At 37.3% G+C, this 20565-nt stretch overlaps 1 protein-coding gene across 13 annotated transcripts in view; it reads left to right on the top strand.

Annotated features, from left to right (window-relative positions):
* Positions 1-18556, top strand: part of ATP2B2 (ATPase plasma membrane Ca2+ transporting 2) — a 216119-nt gene extending 197563 nt beyond the window's left edge. For 6 of the 13 annotated variants that reach the window (XM_089523582.1, XM_089523559.1, XM_089523539.1 and 3 more), the window contains one exon: positions 14970-18556. In XM_089523582.1, the coding sequence (XP_089379708.1) occupies positions 14970-15281 (312 nt within the window). In that variant the 3' untranslated portion in view covers positions 15282-18556. Of the gene's footprint in view, positions 1-2924; positions 3097-7587; positions 7644-14969 lie in introns of all 13 variants that reach the window. The other 7 variants (XM_089523598.1, XM_089523589.1, XM_089523574.1 and 4 more) reach the window with 3 other exon arrangements.
* Positions 18557-20565: the final 2009 nt, after the last annotated feature.

The raw sequence follows: 20565 nt of genomic DNA, 5'->3' as shown, positions 1-20565 counted from the left end.
AAATCCCTGTTACCATCCGAAAACATGCGTGGCATGTTTCTCTAAACTCAGATTTGATTTCAAACCAAGTTATTCATACTTTTCTGTTCATTCATGTACAGTTCCAATGGGAGGGGAATCCAATTTGAAATGTCACAGATCAAAATTTTAACTTAAAAACAAACCAGTTTTTATACAACCTATTTTCGGTATGGAAATAAGTTGCCAGTTTTGCAATAAAATCTATTGTATTTTTGTACAATATCCTTTTGTGAGATGACTCAAATATTAGATTTCTATAATAGTTAGGTAGGAAAATGTACAAAAATATGAAAAAACAACAAAAAAGTAACATGGTCTTGCATTCGGCTTGGAAACCATATAGATCTGGTGCTATAAAAAGTAATATCAGACTCTATAACCTAGAAATGTTCTCCTGCAAATCCCATAGCCATACCCCTCATGCAAGCAGCATCCAGCAACAGAAACATTGCAACTTGATTTCTGTTGAACTGGTATATATTGTTTTGTGAAGCCACATTTTCACAAGAAAGCTATGTCCTCTTTATGGCACACTGGTACATTTTTGTGATCACAGAAGTAAATTAGAGGTATGGGTAGAGTCCTGATTCCCTAAAAAATAATTGTTAATGCTTCTAAGGTGTTATGGGCTGGGATCTATTTGACGTAGCACTCCTGTGTAATGATGCCAGTGTAAGCAGAAGGTTAAAAAAAAAAGCTGACATTAGGTCCACAGCAACTGCCAGGTGGAAAGGCCTTACGGGAGTAGAAGAAATGGATAGGTGAAGTCAGTCAAGCAATGTAGGCCAGGAGCTAGGATGAGTCTAACCATTAAGCTATTTGAACTAACTCTGTCTCCCCATACTACAATACTACTTATTAATGTTTGTACAAAAAATTCCTATGCAGAAGATAGTTTTCTAAACATGTGCATATGTGTGTGCACACACAGGAAACCGTGTGCACATTTGTGCAGAATAAATCTCCAAATGTGAAGATTTTCACTAGTCCAGAGTTCTCCTGCTCAAGGTTTCCCAGCCCTTGAGAGACACATTTAATATTAGTAGCTTTGAATATTCATTCCATTCCTGTTTAAGAGGACAAAGGCAAGAATTGGTGGGGATGTATGGCAACCCAAGGATCCTCTGCAGTGGACGGTTCTTTCTTCCACCAGCATTTCTATCCCCGCAACCTCTTTAAAATCCTCCCCCAGACAATGGCATAGAGCATACTGCTTTCTGCAGTGAATTTATTTTGAACTGTGGAATACACTGAAGGCTTGCAATAGATACCTCTTCTGTTCTTTGATGTTCTTTTCTAGTATTTTTAATGTTGGTCTTTGTTTTCCTACTAATGTGCTGAGCTTGGGAGAGATACTTTTTGGACTACAACTTACAAGATATTTCAGACAGCATGGATAGTGCCTGTGCTGGCTGAAAAATTCCAAATCTCAGTTGTTGTTTTTTTTAAAAAAACAACTTTTCCAAGCTCTAGTCAGATGTCATGTAACAATATCATAAAACATCTTACTCTTTGTATAGAACTAGCACATATTCCAAGCCTTTCATTTGTATTATGAAATTGTAATTTTGACAACACTTACGGTAAGTAAGTCACATTACAGATGGAGTGACTGAGTGAGAATAGCTTGCCTAAGGTCAACTAATGAATTTGTAGCAGAGGCAAAATTTGAACTGGAAACTTCCTGATACATAGCAGGTCCAACTAGGAATTCCTGTAAAGTGTTCTCTTTTTAAGATCATATTTAGGTTTTTTTGACATCAGGTACCACTACATACTGGAGTATTTCATAGGAGGGATTTTAAAATTATTTATAACTGGAAAAAATTTAAGAATGCAACTTGCACAGCTAGGAGAATTTCTGGTAAATGTTTAAAAATACCTCATTTTTTTCTTGGTATTAAATTGTATACACAATTAATTTTACAAAATGTTATCCATTACACATGAATCCAGTAACAGGAAGACTGATTACTGTTGCTCTGCCTAATTTATACAGCATATATTAACAAGTAGACACACAACAAGAACTGTTATTTCATGATGCAATCCTTTACACACTAATTTGGGAATAAGATCAATTGGACTGAGTGGAGATTACTTCTACATAGACTTGTACGGGGTTGCAGGGCAATTTTAAAATATTCTCACATATTACATATGATTGGGAAGGATTGATTTTCTCTTTTTTGTGAAGAACCACATGCACAGAAATATGATAATATCTTCATAGGTAATCAGTAGATTTTTTTTTAATTTTTACTATAATAAGGCAGGTCTATTGAAGCCTAATGATGGCACAAAAGTGCACATAGCATTCTTAGGCCTGAATCCTGTTACTAGTCCTTCCTAGAGGAGACCCTGGGACTATTGACACTACAGAATTATAGTGCAATTATTTTAGTTTAATTGCCATGGTGCTGTCCTATTGAATCCTGGGATTGAGAGAGGCACATGGACAATTCTTAGCTTTCTGGTGAGCTCTAGTGTCTCACCAGAATACCAGTTTCGAGATTTCATAGGATTCAGCCATGGCAGTTAAAGTGGTATAATAATGCTATAATGATGTAGTGTGAATGGATTCCCCATTACATCAGCTGAATCAGTAGTTCAGTGGTGAGCCAACATTCATGTAAACCTAATTGATTCAATAGATGTACTGTAGTTAAGATTACCAACAGGATTTAGGCAGTGTTTTTCTAACTGCTAGAAATCTGCTGTCATAAATTGGCACAACAGTAGGACTGAATCTGAAGTTTTTTAAAGGGTGCTTTTATTATTTTTATCTTGGAAATCAAAGAGAGATTTTTACAAGCAGGGGAGGGGGGTAACTTGCATAGCTGTCAGTTGCATAGCTGTGTCAATTCCACAAGCAACTTGTTTCGTTCTTTCCTCCATTGCAGATCGAAGTAGTCAATACTTTCAAGAGTGGCACTTCCTTTCAGGGGGCTCTCAGGAGACAATCCTCCGTCACAAGCCAGAACCAGGATGTAACCAATATTTCTAGCCCTAGCCACGTTTCGTTATCCAATGCTCTTTCCTCTCCTACCAGCACACCTGCTGCGGCGGCTGGGCGTGAGTGTGTATTCTTAATGCATCTGGTTACAGAGATGCCAACTTACCTAGCAGTCATTAAAGACTGGCCACTGTGGCTCCTTTTCTAACTCTTACTATCTAGGGATAAGTCACATAGATGGAATGTGTATGCTGGCACACCCCAGGCACACTTTGCTTCACTCTTCCTTAAAGGTCCTCATTTTCACCAGTGGGGTCTGTCTATAGGTAGCCCCCTTTCCACTCTCCACTTGGAATAAACACTGGTTTCTCTCAGAATGAGATGGCTATATATGGCGTAACTTTTCTGAGTTCGTATGCTCATAGTTCTTCTTTCCCTGTGCACACACTGCTTTAATGTTGCCTGGTCTTTCCAAGGATCACATTTGATATAAAATAAAATAAAATAAAATCAAGCAGTAGTACTACCCAGTAGTAAAACGTTAAAAATATAAGTAAATCCAGGCATGCTGTAAGTTACTAAATCCTCCCCAAATTTCCTGTTGATTTAATTTATTTATGTCTAAATAATCATAATTTAAAACACATTTATTTAATAAGCAGCAAAAGTTCCATAACCTAAAATTTTGCAAATAGTAAAAAACTAAATTAGGATGGAAAGAACTTCTCTGTGTAAGCAACCACCCCAAATTTCATAAACAAAGAATATCTTCTCTGAAGATGCCAGCCACAGATGCTGGCGAAAGGTCAGGAAGAAACTCTTCTGGAACATGGCCACATAGCCCGAAAAACCCACAAAAAACTAAAGAAATAAAGAGTTACTACACCGAAGCTGCTTATCTTCCTTTCCTAAAGCATTTTATGGGGGGGGGGGGGGGGGAGGGGGAGACTAAAGTAAACACACAGAATCTTCCTTTTTTGTTACCTTTTCCTAGCCTTTCTGTATTCTGAGTCAGCTGGAGAACCATTCAGTTTGTTCATTATTCAGTTCTTTGAGCTGATGGCAAAAAAATTAATCCCTTGTTTTCCAACATGAACAAAATCCTCTAGTGTGAAGGGTCTTGGTTTTATACAGTCATTCTTACAGAGTGTGCTGTTGCTGGAGAGACAACGTGGCTTTTGCTCTTTCAAATTGCCTGTGTAATTAATGCCATTTCAGGGCATTAAAGGGGATTTAAAAAATGATAAGCATGTCGCCTTTAGGGAAGAAATAGCTATCCTTAAGTAACATACAGCAAAGGGAAAAGGAGACCTGATGGACAGCTTTAACCCATTCAGGACAAAATCTATGTGATTTCCTCCTTATAGATAGTGATGATGATAAAGCTTCTGTTTTTTACAGGCTTGCAAATCTTTTGAAGCCTATTCCCTTTCATTTCTCTATGTCAAGGACAGGCTCTTTCTTTTAAGGTCTGTGTAAGGCAATGTCTCAGAAACACCTCTTAGGCTGATCTAATCCTAAATGTTAGATCAGATTTCCCATTCCAAAGCTGGAGACAGCCCTCACTATCATCAGAAGTATGTTCCTTCCCATTCTTGCTAAGAGATCTATGTTACATTGGTGGTGTAGGTGCTCCAGCATCAGAAGAGGTTAAAAAAACAGGTGATCTGAGAGAGTATAGCAGACTGAGGAAGGGTTTGGACACACAGGTCAAAATCCTATTTGAAGCTGACAAAATATGAAGTTCTACCAGTTTTGCTTACACTGCAGTCCAGGGGCTAGAAGATAACAGAGCTTTCGTGGCATACCCCCCACCACCACCACCAGTCAGTAGCCTTTGAAGCTGATGAACAGAGCTATAACTGAGCACCATCTGACAGCCGTTATCTGCCCTAGCAAAAACCATTAGATATCCTTGTGCAAAGTCAGAAAAAGTAGTTTCGCTAGTGCAACAACTGGTTCTGCTGGCATAAAGGCACAAGAGGAATCAAAGTGTGTTATCTAAAGCCTTCCAAAACCCATCACATTCCAACATGGTAGAATGTTCGGTTCATCCCTAGAAATAAATATTTATTTAAAACCAAACCTGGAAGGGGGAAAACCCCAGGAGATATCACTTCTTCTACCCTGCTGGAATAAGCACAGATGGGTGCTGGATCCTGCAAACTTAGCAATACAATTGTTTTGTCCAAAATAATTAAAAAGCTATTTTAAAATATTGCTGTTGCAATATTTAAACTGGTATCAACATCAAGTAAATGAAAATAAGACTATTAAATAGGATTACGTAACTGAAGTAAAATACCCTTGTGTTCCTTGCCAGATACTGTTGCAGACGTAGGCCTGAACTCTACTGTTAATCCTGACTAGAGTAGACCCATTGAATCAGTGGGATTTACGTTTGTGTTAACTCACTATTCAGCCATTGATTCAATAGGTCTACTCTAACCTGGACTAACCACCAGAAATGTACCCATGGTCACTTGAAAGTTGCAGGAATCCCATATAAACATGATTCTACAATTGCCCTGGGTGGTTTGCAATTGACCCCTTTGACTGACAGATCAACAGCATCCCTCTGCAGAATAGAGGGATGGACAATTTTCTCTGGCCCCTACATTTCCTCATGCAGCCTCAAAATATGCTCCAGAGGGTTGTGGGACCCTCCAAAGGGGAATAGCTTCAGACATTGTACTGGAGAAAACAGATGGGAAATGTCCCATTGCAATGGTGAAAGTCTGCTCAATTGAGGTGGGGTGTTGCCTTCTTCGATAAAACACAAACAAGTTTATTGAATAGGCCAAGGGCCGTTTCAAAATACTCAAAACATAGTAATACAAGGAATGCTATACAATGTATACAGGCTATACAAATCTAAAAATATACAATTTGTACTGAAAAATATACAGATAAAGTGTTTACACAATCAAACAGAAATGTGTAAAATAGTTACCATGGGGAGTAAAATAGAATTAAAATGGGAGGTAGGAATAACATAAAACATCCGTCTTCTTCGATACATTTCAGACAAAAGTGTTAATAACTTTAAACTTTAAATTTATGAGGCAAAATTACAGTGTCTTTTGTATGCCACTGTCTGGTCAGATCCCTAAAAGATCCTTTTGAAGAAGAAAAGAGTAAAAAGCAGCATACCAGAAGTGAAACCTAGAGAACCGCATGCTCTGTCCTTTCAGACTAATACCACTCTAATGGATAGTCAGGCCGCAACTAGCATGAAAGACTAACTTTTCTTGAAGGCTCAGAGATTACCTACAAAAGAAGCCTGCACATTTTCCCTTCTTCTGTCATTAGTTTCCTTTATCACTGAAAACAAGGATATTTTTTGTTTTCATTTGAAAACTTTAATTAAATGCAATCATTTCCTAGGATAAAGTTTATATTATAATAACACATTTTCAAAATAACATTTGGAATCATACAGTATATGACACCTTCTATAAAGCATTATCTTTAGGCGATTGGTTGTGCAAAGAATAAGACCTGGAATATTAGTAGCTGGACAGTTAAGTGATACAGATTTTTTTAATCTATTGCAAAACATGAAGGCTGCCTAGATAACCTGGGGAGGGGGGCCCTCTGATATGAAAAGTGAAGGATTATATATTGAGTTTGACTTTACTTTCCATTATAAAGCCCCTTCACACTTATAACTCTTTGGGGATTTTACCATCACCACACACTGATCCCACACATACATGGAGGGCCACATTCCAAGAGCCATCATAAATAACTCAGCACATGAATGTATATATTCATATATGCATCTCTTTAATGGCTATAATTATTTCCTTCTTTTATCTTCTTTTCTTTCTTTGAGGTACAATTTGGTATGACTAGGGCATAGATGCTAACTTTGTAAGTAAGACATAGATGCTAATGATCAGATATAGATGGTACTCATGGAAATATGCACCTTCCACAGCCAACATAGGTAGTGTATGTGTTTTCACAGTCCCTGCTGCATAGAGAAGCTCAGTGGTCAGTGTCTATGTACCTTGTTTCTCTGCATTTAGGCTCAAGTGTGATTTTAAAAAATGGTTCATCTCCCCCCCCCCCCCCGAAATTAATAGCAAACCCTCTGCATTGCATTATTTTTACTCCTTTTTGAAATATGTTCAGAACATTGAAAACAGTAACTCTTTTTCACTTCATGGAGACTGTTCATGCTGTTGGTGTGGTTTGGTAAATTGGCTTGAAAAATTGGCAACATGATCACAGGATTTGCAGCTGTTGTACAAACATCACCTATATGGTGATGCCAGTTCACATAACTAGCACAAGGGTATGACTGTATTGTCAGAGTGACCAGAGTGAAATGGCCCTCAGTCTTTTAAATATTCAGAACATATTTCAAAAAGAGAGGAAATCTGCATCAATTAACTCAGCCCTTGTAGTCTTGCCTTTGCATAACCATACTCCTAAGCAAAAATAGCAACCATTAATCCTGAGTTGGCATCTCTTGGCAAAATTGACTTTGTGTTTACAGTATAAACTAATCTCCTTACTGTCCTTTCAAAAGAATTGAATTATTTGCTTTTGCAGTGCCCTATTCTCTACTTTCTGAATATTAAATGTGTTTGTTTTCCCAGAGGGCTAGAGATCACTGGACAAAAGGGTTCAGCAGGAGAGAGTGAAATAAAAAGAGGTTGTGAGTCTTTAACCTTGAGCCTGACAATGAATGTGAACCAAACTCAAGATACTTGGCTTATATGAAGCCAGGTAAACATTCGAGTATAAGCCCATATGCTACCTGCTGTAGTACAACTGAAAACTGGACCTATATATTTGCATGACATTATTGTGTTAGGAATTATATTCTGTACCTTAGCAAGATGATTTTTTTTTCTTTTCTTCTTCTGAAGACGATAAAATCTGCAGTATCTAAAAACTGTGTTTATATTCTTTCTTTGCCAGATGCAAATAGCTCACTTTCAGGGTTGGGCAAAACTGAAACATTTTTCATTACAGCAACAGAGAAGAAAGAAGTGGAAACAAAAAAAGCCATGTCAAAATGTCCTGAAGTGTTGTACCCAGCCCTATCCCAGCTCCTTTGTTAAGATCGGTTTCTTTTATTTCCTGTTGTCTTCATTCTTGTAAGAAAAGGGAGCTGTGTAACTCATTGTTTGTCATTCCTTGGCATTGTCCGTTTCATAAAATATGTCCATTACATCAATACCATGTAGCTGATATTTGTTTCTGGTATTATCCCCACATATGCATGTGGTAAGCAAGCATAGAAACAATTCTTTAGAATGCCATTAAATCTTGTCTACTTAATTAAGTAAACTCATAAGCTGCCACTTTTATCCTCACAAGTCTCAATTCACTGATCTAATTAAGCAATATTAGAGAAGTGTCTTTAAATATAACTTCAGTATAACCTAATTACAAAGATCAGGCAAATAAAAATAAATTAATTGGGTTAAATCTGATGATCAGCCAATGAAATTTCTAGGTGAAAAATTCCCTTTCCCTGTCCTCCCATACAGGTTTGCTTTCACTATTCAGCATCTTTGTACATGCAGAAATTGCTTCCAGAAGGAGATTTATGGAGCAATACCTTTATTTACACATTAGGGATGTAATTCTTTACTCAGTACATTTTTGAAGGAAGCAACAAGTAATTTTAGCAATTTTACCCACGGTGACAGAGTCTTCAGAAACTTTGCAGTTTTCAAAGACTATTTGCAACTCAGAGGTTATTCTGTCCTGGTTTCACACTTCATTTGTGTGTAGAAGACAGCTTTTTCTGTGCAGAAAGTAATATTTTCTGTAAAGAAAATGTTGTTTTCTATTTTAAAAAAACATGCAAAGTTTGTGCAGAATTAGACTTGAATTGACAAGAACTTTGTCAGTCTAGGATTCTCCTTGTGAGAGTTTCCGAACTCTAGAAACATATTTTTTGACCATTTAAAAATATTTTCAAATATTCTTTCCGTCCTTACTTTGTATGACACATCCTTAATCTACTGGGAGGAGTGCAGTGTGTTTCTCCCACCCTAACTTCATTTATACCTCTACAATTTGACAGGAATAATCCAAAATATTTTATTGGGAAAGAAGAATGAAAAACAGGGCATGATGTTTTTCTTGTAGGACTAATTTGACTGTTCCCGATGAGAGATAATGTCAGTGGAAAAAGAAAATTGTACATGGCGATCAGACATAGAATCTTAAACATTTCATTTCATATGCTGGGGGCAAATAGCTGACATAGTTCAGTTGCTGTTGAACATCTTTAACCAATAAAGGAATGACTGGATGGCAGCAGTTGAGCTTCTAATTTATTAATTGTCTCAACCCATATAACAAGCATAATTGTTACAGCCTCATGTGATTATTGTAAAACTAAAGAATGTATAACATTTTACATGTGGCTAGTATAACAAGCTACAACAAAGAAAGTAGTAATTATAGCTTCAACAGAGTTGGTCCAACAATGGAGGCAGTCTCCCTCCATCACAACCTTTGGCATCTGTCTCATGCATAAGATGGGTTAACAGGCTTTCCTAGCCTTCCACCAGAATATAATTTTAAGGCACTGTGTGGTAATGCCATTGAATCCTGGACAGTAATATATATGTATATACAAAGATGCATATAGTAATACATGATGATAATTATGCATAAAATGTTGTGTATATATAATACTGTATATATTTAGTCTTGAATTTTTCACACAGATTTATTTTTATAATTCCTCAATAAGAAAGGGGAAACTTATTCTTCAGAATTCACTTTATCAGTTGAAAATGAAAATTATATTATTTCTACCCAGTCCACATCTGTAAACACTGCAAAAGCACAGGGCAATATTGAACTGAAGGCATAGACTTGTAAAATCAGTATTAGACTTAAATGGGGTGATTATTAGAGGTGCTTACACATTTATTTATAATAGCTATCCACCCAAGAACTGGGACTCATATCAGCTCATAAAATGAAAACAAATGCAGTCTAGATTTAAAAATTACAAAAATGAAACTGTTGAAATTAAATTGAAATATCTATATAACACCAAAAACAGTATAATACACGGTTTGTATTATAATACATCCATTAAAATAAAAAAAAGTTTAAAACTAGTACAGCACACTATTAAAAGGCCTTTCCTTCAGACCAATGTGTTTGTAAAATTTGGTTGGTATTTTTTAAAAAGCATTTCCTACTAATGAAGGGACAACAAGGATAGGACTGCTCAAGGTAGAGAGTTTCAAAGCCTAGTAACAGCCACCAAGAAGGTCCTCTCATGAGTCTCCATTAAACATGGCTTTCAGGGTGGAGAAACTCACAAAAGAACCTTACCTGAAAATCTCAGATGACTCTTTCACACAGCAAAAGTGATGGGACTTTCCCGGGAATGAAAGTGGCACTAAAATTGGTCTTTATACATGGCATAATGATGCAATTATGGAAACTTCATGCAACGTCCTCTGATAATCTTCAAGTAATTGCACAATAAATAATAATATAAAATAAAATTTTTATTTGTATCGTGCCCCACTGTTCAAGACAACTTTGGTGGCTTACAAGTTAAAACAGTACAGTCCCAAATCCCAGTATCCCACCTCCCCCTTAAATAACAAACAATTCACAGTTTAAAACATACCTTAAAATAAACAATCAAACAGTGGCTATAGCAGATTCAGAGGGATAATAGGTTCTGATCTTTGGTGGCCAGTTATCTATTCAGAAATGTCCTGCTATGCTCTCATCACTTTTCGCCATGTGAAAGAGTCCAGAGCCTGGGTAGACTCATATGAGCGAGCGTGGTCCTTCATGTATTAATTACGTACAGTTGTAGTAAATATGTTGTTAATTACTTACCATTGGAGCAAAGACACTAAGTGAAAAGTCTATGTAGTTCATGCATTCCCCCCTTCCCTAACATTTTCCCTCTCCTTATCCTTTGCAGAGTTATCTACTATTCCAGGGCATTGTCTATTAAGGGATGTAAGAGACTGCTGACCAAAATGGGAAGCAGTTATATGAATGCCCCAGTTCTCTTACCATAAATATTTGACAAGGCAGCCAAGTTAAGAGCCAAGCCAGACACCTGTGGCTTAAGCCAAATGTCCCCAATAAATAAATCTCAGTTTATGAGCATTTTTTAGGCTACATGAAATGTTTCCTCAAAGAAATCCCAAAACTAATATTCTTCACAGCCCCAATGAGCTGGAGCTTCAGCACCATTTTTGTTTGTTTGTTTTAATAGCTGTCATGCCATTAGGACAGCCAAAATGACACCAGATGCATGGCAGAATTGCACCACCATCTCCCCTAGAACATCCTGAGTATCTCGGAATATCTGATGTAGAAGCTTGGTCGTTTCTCCCCATCTCTAATGTGCCAGGAATTGGTACTGCATGTCTGCCCATTGGCTACAGCTGTTTCTTTCCATCTTGGAAATATTTCATGGGCTAGCATCTAGTCATTTGCACAAGTCCAGGGACCTCAACACTGCTCTAGAGGCCAGAGAAGGGGAATCTTTTACATTTTCCCCCACTAAAATGTTTTTGAATTCCAAAGGGCCCTGTGGGCCACACTTTTCCCTTACTATATTATGGTATCACTGTATAATCTTTCTCCTCCCACAGATATCCCAAACAAATGAACAACCCATTAATAAAATTTTGCACATTTGTGGGACATGATTGCAGCCATGTGCCTAGTTACCTGAGATGAAATTTCTTTGAATGCAGTGAAACCTGTTTTCAGCTGTTCATATTCAACCAGTAAAATGTGTTGAGTGTTAACAAAAGACTTCCAGCGAGCCAGCTTTTAAACAGAAACACAATTTTGCAAAGATGTATCACTAATTAAAACTGCTAGTATGATGTTTCTTTGCAGTTGTTGTGTGCCTTCAAGTTTCCAACTTATGGAAGCCCTAAGGTGAACCCATCGCGGGGTTTTCTTAACAAAATTTGCTCAGACAGAGAGTTGCCTTTGTCTTCCGCTGAGGTTAAAAGATGATAACTGGCCCAGGGTCATCCAGTGGGTTTCCACAGCTGAGCAGGTATTTGAATTGTGGTTCCCAGGTACAAAGGGATCTCATAGCACATTTGAGACTGAGAAAAAGAAGTTGATAGGAGCTAATGCTACCAACTTTTTTCTTTCAGTTGGGGGCTGTGCAGACTGCCCCTAAGGAGCAGCCAGCAGCCGCCTCCATTTTTGTTGGATTGGGGCTATGGAAACCACACACTGTGGCCCCAATCTGGCCTTTTCAGGGCACAGTAAGGAGCGATAGCTGCAGTACTGTGACTTTACGGCACTCCTTCAGTGCTGCGTCATGCAGACACAGTGCCAGAGGAGCATTGTGATGCTGCGTGCCATGTGGAGCAGTGCATGGCATCACACTGGCCAGGGGGCAGAGTCAGAGCATGTGTCATGTAGATGCTACACTTCGACTCTGCCCGCAGGCCAGGCTTTAAGGCCAGCCTGCACAGAACCTTAGTCTCAAAGGTGCTACAAGAACCCTTTGCATACTTATACTCCACACATAGCTGCATCTTTACTACCTGGTCTCCAGAGTCATAGTACAATGCTCAGACCACTATACCTGTGTCTTTCTAGTGTGGCTCTCTAGTGTGGAGGAGGAACTCTATGAAATAAAAGTAAAGAAAGAATATAACTTTTCTTTCTCTTTGGCTACATATAAAAATCCTATTTTGTATCACTTTAACTGGCCCAGAGCTATGGAATTCTGGTAATTGTAGTTCCCAGAATTCCATTGCATTGAACCATGGCAATAAAAGTGGTATCAAACCAGATTATTTTGGTAGTGCGGATGCAGCCATTGTCTATGTAAATCTTTCACAAAGTGCAGCAGAACTTGATATCAGCCATGAACCTTCCAAAGCAAAGACAGCCCATCAATTGGCCTAGGCATCTCTTTGCAATTTTTTTAAAGTCTGGGTTCAGCTCTGTTCTCCCTCCATTATGCCACATGACTATCAGGAGTAGGCCTTCGTCCATCCATCGGTGGACTGTTGAAGATCCAGAACTGAGAGACTTGAACTGAAATCCTGCTAGAGTTTTACACTGGTCCAAGGTACAGCTGCTTCCTCCTTTTTACTACTCCTACATGTTAAGATTTTAAACAGCCACAAAACAATTCCCAGTTATTTTTTTGCCCACATTATGGGACAATTTCTATTTGTGGCCCTTGCCTTGTGCCATCTTTTTAAAAATTAAAATAAATTGAATGAATGAATTCTGCCTTATTTCTGTCAAACTTTGATCCCATTCATGTTCACTTGGGATCTAGACCTCTGTTGAGATTTCCCAAATCCTAAACATTCTGCTGTAGTCTTTTTCTAATCTCATTTTGAATTTTGCACTCCAGCAGTTTCAAATTATTTTTAAAGGATGATGGAACTTTGGAATAAGAGACAGCAGAACTGTTAAGATAAATGTGTTAGGCCATGACCATTTCCATCCATTCAAGACCCTAATCAGCATACATGACAGCCAGTGGCATGCCTGTCACAGTCCCACTGAAAGCATGTGCCAAGTGATGTCTCATTCAGGTTAGCATTAATAAACCACCATGTAATTAGGAAATAGATGGAAAATCCAACAATTCTAGAATTCATTTAAAGTCATAATACATTTTTCAGTAGTTCACATGCTTGCCATTCTGTTTTTTTTTTCCCCTTCAAGAAATGCTGTCTTTTCTTACCAGTAATATTCAATAGAAACCTTGGCATTGGCAAGAGAAGAAATTCAAAATGCTCTGCCATTTCTGTGATGGAGGACCATGTGTGTCCCTTCCCAAACCCCAACCAACACACTTTTCAGCTCCTGCAGTGCATTGCAGGCAGCGTAGATTGGTGTGTTGTGCTGGCATAACATTGTATTTATCAACTCTGGTTACTGATTTCTCCCATGTCCATGTGGTTTAGTGACAGAAGGCAAAGAAATATCTTGACTTAACTAAATGGACATAGAACAAATACTGCAGATGAGGCATAAAAATTTATTAGCTTACAAATTAACCTTATCAATTGTGTTCATGATGGAGACATAGAAAATGAAGAAATCTGGTGCTTTCTAATCAAATTCTATGAAACTCAACAATCACTATAATTTTTAGTGCGACTTCTTTATTAATAAGTTTTTATTTTATTTTTTTTAAAAAAGCAAATGGCTAGAACAGTGGGTCTATACTCGAGTGTTTACCTCCAGTATGCATGAAGGAAAAATAAAAGTTGGATCAACAATCACATGTTCACATTATCCAGGCTTCCAAGTGTAGTTGTTGTGTGCCAGTTAGCTGTGTTTATGTGATAACTGTGATTTTTTTCCCCTGTATTGCATGGTTTTGCCTAAGTATTTTTGTCTGCTTGGTTTTATTTATTTTATTTTTTTGTGCTCCTGGCTGCTACATTTAGTTCTTGCTCTCTCTCTTTTTAAAGTATTATTTTATTTTCTTACATTTGGCTACTGTGTTTGTCTTTCATACCTATCCATCCAACTGTGTCTGTGTTTTGTGCTTTCTCGTTTGAAATGTTCAATGTGTTTTGTGTTCTTTTTTTTCTATATATAATTGAGACTTTTAAAACAACAACAACAACAACAAGCTTTCTTACTTACTCACTGCAAAACTATCGACATGCATGGTTCTACATTTGCATTGGAATTAACATGGCTTGTCTTTTACTAGGGATGTACCACATGAGTGGATGTTCGCTTTCTTTAACCCGTGCTCCCCATCAGTTCTGGAAACAGGTCTGATGGCTTTAAACTCATATGGTTTTAACATTGCAGCTGATTCAGACACTCAAAATGCACAAAACTGAGTCACTCATTTATGCATTTAGCATCCAGAGACTATGGACTACAGCTGCCTGCTCTGCCCTAACCATGCACCACATTTTTTCACCCCCTCAAAAAAAAATGTAAATCATATGACAGTGAATCAAAAAAACAGTTACCACTGACATTTCTTTTATCTTTTCCCTCCTCTCAGATCCGCGTCGTGAAGGCATTCCGTAGCTCTCTCTATGAAGGTTTAGAAAAACCAGAATCTAGAACCTCCATTCACAACTTTATGACTCATCCTGAATTTAGGATAGAAGATTCCCAGCCCCATATTCCTCTCATTGATGACACAGAACTAGAAGAAGATCCTGCACTCAAGCAAAACCCGAGTCCACCATCCTCGCTGAACAAGAACAATAGTGCTATTGACAGTGGAATAAACCTTACAACTGACACAAGTAAATCCGCTACCTCTTCTAGTCCAGGAAGCCCCATTCATAGCCTGGAGACATCCCTTTAGCTGAAAAGGTCACTGCAAAAATAATGATATAAATATTAATAATAATGATAATAATAATAATATAATATACATAGACAGATATGTATAAACAATGCTGGCTGAGAAGCTGTTTGAACTGCTGTTTGCATTGAACAAAGGGGGGGAAGACTGATTCATCGATCACAGTGGTTTGGGGGGGGGAGAATGAATGGCTGATTTACATCGATCCCTCTTATTTCCTCCTCCCCACTACAGAAACAAACAAAAACAATACAGATGCCCTCCTGCATGAATGTATTCCCATTTCCGAGCCTCCCTTCTTTTTACTCCGTAAGCAGGAAATGCAGAGAACTTGTCTGAGGCAATTTATCCAATTCACTGTTGTATGAATTTTTTTAATGCTTGTGTGGCATGGACTCAGTTGTATAGATTAATTTAAATAACCTTTTCGAAGTTGCAAAGCTTAACTTGCACAGTAGATTTGCACCAGTTGGACAGAGGAACCTAAAATAAGCATTTATGAGACTATATATAGAGATACATAAATAATATATTATAACGATATATGTGTATATATCCATATCTATATATAGATATATAGATATCCACATATATATATATATATCCATATATATCCATATATATAGCTATAGATATACACATATATACGCATTTCTTTGTTGGCATGTTGCCTTTTTCTGCTCAAATTGCTCTATTTTAACTTATTTATGTCCTAAAAAAAAATAAAGAATGTAATTTGTTTACAGACTTGTAGATAATATCCTTAACTATTTGTAGGATTAAGACAGCACTTCCTGCCGAGATAATATACAAATTGCTCAATTCAATGAAATTTCTGTAATATGGCACCCTGGATGTTTTATTACAACTGTGATCTGATTTTGCCTGATAAGAGTTCTTTTTTGTTTTGTTTTTGGTTTCGTTAAATAATGTAGATATTGCTAGCAAATAACAAAAGAAGCCAAACTATAACACACTGGATGTAGCATTGCGATCCTGTATAGAGGGTAGTGAAACAGAACGGCTTCCTTTGTTTTAAATACAAATTTACATGATCAGGTGGTTTTTTGTTTGTTTTTTTTTGCTCTTTCTCTTTTTTAATGAATTGTTTGACCTTGTTTTGATGCAATACTTAACGGTGAGGCCATTTCCTTATTTAAGTCTATAGTAATGGCTTCTTAAACAGATTTTTTTAAAAAAAATTATAATACAGTGGGGTTTCTGAATATCAGTTCAAAATTAAGTTGTATTTGGCTTTATATGAGGATCAAACTAGTGTTGAAATATTGTGTGCTGATTCTATTCCATTAGAAATTTAGGCTTTTATTTCTTGTCAAATATGGGCTGTTGGCATTTTGGATGAGAACCACTATGGTTTATTGCTTTCACATGAAAAAGAAAGAAAAATATATCATTTTCTGCACTATGTAGACCTGAATGAAACTTTATGAAGTGTATACTAAAACGTGCTTTGTGTGATTATTTTAAAATCAAGTTTGTCTTCCTGTAGTCACATACCTATATAGTAGCAAATCCACCAATGTTGTTTTCCTCTCAAGTTGTGGTTTCTACCAGGAAAGCCACTGGAAACTTCTGCAATATTGTGGGAATTTTTTTTTTCAAGATGGTAACAGCCCTGGTAATTTAGAAGTTGATATGATTTCTATGTCAACCACTTGAATGCAAAGCACTTTGTGGATCACAGATTTTTCATAAAATGACTTTTCTATTGAATATAAGGTTTGCTTCAAGACTTTTCCATAAAACTGTACAGTTCGAAAAGACATTTTGATTTATATACTCAATTATTCCAGAAGAGGTGGGCAAAAGGCCCTTTTAATTAGCTTGAAAATGTTGTCACATTGCCTGCTGTTTTAAAGTTGGCTAATAAAGCAGAGCACCTCTGTAGTCAGAAGAATTCTTGCAAGCTAGAAACTCTTCAAACAAGATGAGATTCCTGGCTAAACTGCAGTTTGGAGCAGCTGATGTTCTGAGGGTGTACAGTGACTATTCAGCCAGGTAAAGCTCTAACCAGCTTGAATTACCTGCTTCTGGACTTTAGGAGAAGCTTTTCATGTCTTTGGGCACTGCAGAACAGTCAGTCTTCCCAGTCTTATACAACCCTTTTCTCAAGAAGCAGTGTTACCCATTTCTTCACTATCAGAGCTGACCTAAGAGCCCAGCAGACTACCTTATGGTTAGACTCAAACTGAGGGAAAGTTAGTCAGAGTTCAACCTTGGACTATATATTACAGTGGCTAACTTTTGTGTAACACTGTGGTTGTACATGGGATAGCAGATTTGAGAAAATAAAGTCTGTATACAGGGGAAAGCATGTGGCTTTGGAATCAAGCAACTACAAAATCATGACTTCTGGATTTGATTTTTTTGGGGGGTTCCTTTCAGCATCTTACTACTGATGATTTGCCTTTTATTTCAAACTTGTTTTTCATCACATTCTTTTTTTTAAATCATTTTGTGTGTGTACGCATTGTAATACTGCTTCTTAATAACCAATAGGGTACCATTTTCAGACTTGAAAAACTGTTGAAAAGACACAAATGCTCCATGCTGTACATATATAGTTAAAAGAACAAAAAAGAAAATAGAGCATATATTATTTGCGATGCATAGGAAACTTTGGGTTCTGTAAACAGAAACCGTGCTTTATGTATATGATAAAAAAATACTTTTTTTTAAAAAAAATGAAAGATGAGCTAAAATAACTTTTCAGTTAAGAGCTGTGTATATGTTCCCTTTCTATATTTGCTTGCCCTCTTTGTGACAGGAAGAATGGATCAAGAAACCAAAATGGTCTATATGTTGAAATTCACTGCAATACATAAAATGCTTGCTCTGGATGTACTGTACCTAAAAGCATGAGATTTGTGGAAAAATACAGCAGTACATTTGGCAATCCATCCCAGTAGGGGCTACTATTCCTATATGTTTATTCATCTGTTTTTATGAATTTTTTAAATCTAGACAATAATTGTAAATAAAGAACTTACTGTCTCTGTTCATTTAATACTATGCAAAAGGTTATGCTTTCTATTGTTATTCCTACAGTGTGATGCTGGAATGTTTGTGGTTTCAGAAACAAACACAAAAGTAAAATATGTGATGTAAATTATTTTATAGTTTGAAACAAATTGATAATGTTTTACTCTTGCTGCTTTCTGTCTAATATCTCTTGGCAGGAGCACAAGTGGAAACTAAAAGAAAAAACATAATAAATTCACAAAGCAGCATGAACAATAAAGGTCTGAATATAACATCCTTCTTTATTTCCACTTTCAGTTGATATAACACAGAGATTTTAAAAATCATGGGAACATGTGGTGTCAGAAGTTACAGATATGTTTCAGTCATCCCTCTGAAGGTTTTAGGAGAAAAGAGTCTGTTGAAAAAGGTTTTCTGATCAATTGTGGCACTCCAGGGATAGAGCTGGACTCCTTAAGAAGGATGGGATCTGGGGGTCTGGACTAATAGAACATTTAATCAAACACAGTGCAAATGTGTGCAGATGCAAATGGATACAAATGATTACACTGGGTGGATTTTACTACTATACAAATGGTGAGGTGGAGTTTTCTACACAACAGATATAGCTATGAAGTAAATTGGCTATCTAGATTGTCTTGCTATGCCAAGGGAAGAGCTGCACTATGCCATGCATCCTATTAATGACACATGCCATCTTAAGTCACTTTTTTTAGTCATTGCAGAGGTCAGAATTGTATACCAAATTTGCACAAAGACCTTCTTGATGTCACTGTCATGAATGTGGCAATAGGGACATAGCCAGATACGTCTCCAATGCTCCCTAGCTACTGGTCACTAAATGGCCTTGGGGGCTTCTGTATCTAAAAAGTGGGCTGAATGGGGTGCAAGGAGAGACATAGCACAGTGTCAAATTCAGAACCTTTGTGCCACATCTTCACATTACAGGAACCTAGCCCTTGTCATTTAGAAAGAGAGAAAGTATATTTTTAAAACCCTTAGTGAAGCAGGGTAGTGATAAAATTCTTACCACTGTTTGGCAAAAGTGAGACAAATGGCCAATTCCTGTTTTTTCAATAAGTTACCACCTCAGGGCTGCAATTCTGGAAGGCTCAGCACAGCAAAGTACATTTGGATCTCCATATCCACAGATTTGTTTATTCAAGGAATGAAAATATTCCCAAAAAATATTAATTCAAAAAGGTAAACCTTGATTTTGCCATTTTATATAAGGGACACCATTTTATTATGCCAGTGTATTTAATGGGACTTGAGCATCCTGGATTTTGGTATCCACGGTGGGATCCTGGAACCAAACTCATACCAAGGGCCCACTGTAGTTCCACATGCAGAACTAACTTATGGTGAGTCATTTGCCAACCCCAGATCAAAAAGAGAAATGCTGGAGCTCCATATCCATGTCCATTCTGTGCCTGGAGAAGGAAGCCATAGAAGCATCTGGCTATGTCCCAGGAGCTAGACAAAAATGATTAGATCATCTGCTGGGGTGCTCCAGCAATCTCAGCAGATGATGTAATCATTTCACATCTGGCTATGGTTATATTGCCAGATGTTTCTGTAATCTCTTCCAGGCACTGAATAGTTGGTTCAGTAGCTCTGTGCTAGGTCTACGGGCTGGCAATGGTCACAGCAAAAGGAAGAAGGAAATCAACTTTTGTAGCAACCAAAAACAGACATAGACAAGCGTAAAGTTAACGTATACCTGCATATGCCACTGGCACGATTCCAGCCTATTTGTCTAGCTTCAGACTCCTTAACTGACAAAATAGGATAAGTAATGCCATCTTATAAAATAAAGGAGATGGCAATCTAGCAATTAGTGCTAGAATTGTGATGCTGTAATTCCAAGACATTTAGAAACACATAGCAAGGTAATATGGAGCCCCCGATCTCTCCATTTAATCTTTTTGCCTTCTCCAGTCTTACAGTTTCTACCAAACACTGTCATGAAAATCTTTAATAATCCTTGAGCTAAACTAACTTAAATGGCCAGTGTGTGTGTGTGTGCGTGCACGCGTGCGCACATGCGCACATGCCTTCAAGTCACCTGTTGACTTATGGCGACCCTATGAATTTCCTAGGGTTTTCTTAGACAAGGAATACTTAGAGGTGGTTTTGCCAGTTCCTTCATCTGAAATACAGCCTACAGCAATTGGTATTCATTGGCAGTCACCCATACATGTACTACTTAAGACTGACACTGCTTAGCTTCCAAAATCAGACAGGACTTTATCTAATAAACATGTAGGTTTAAATATCC

This window comes from Sceloporus occidentalis, unplaced genomic scaffold, assembly GCF_023333645.1.
Source record: "Sceloporus occidentalis isolate IW3139 unplaced genomic scaffold, rSceOcc1.0.p SCAF_1, whole genome shotgun sequence".
Taxonomy (NCBI): Eukaryota; Metazoa; Chordata; class Lepidosauria; order Squamata; family Phrynosomatidae; genus Sceloporus; species Sceloporus occidentalis.
The sequence above is the reverse complement of the archived record's forward strand: the minus strand, read 5'-3'. Positions and strand labels throughout refer to the sequence as shown.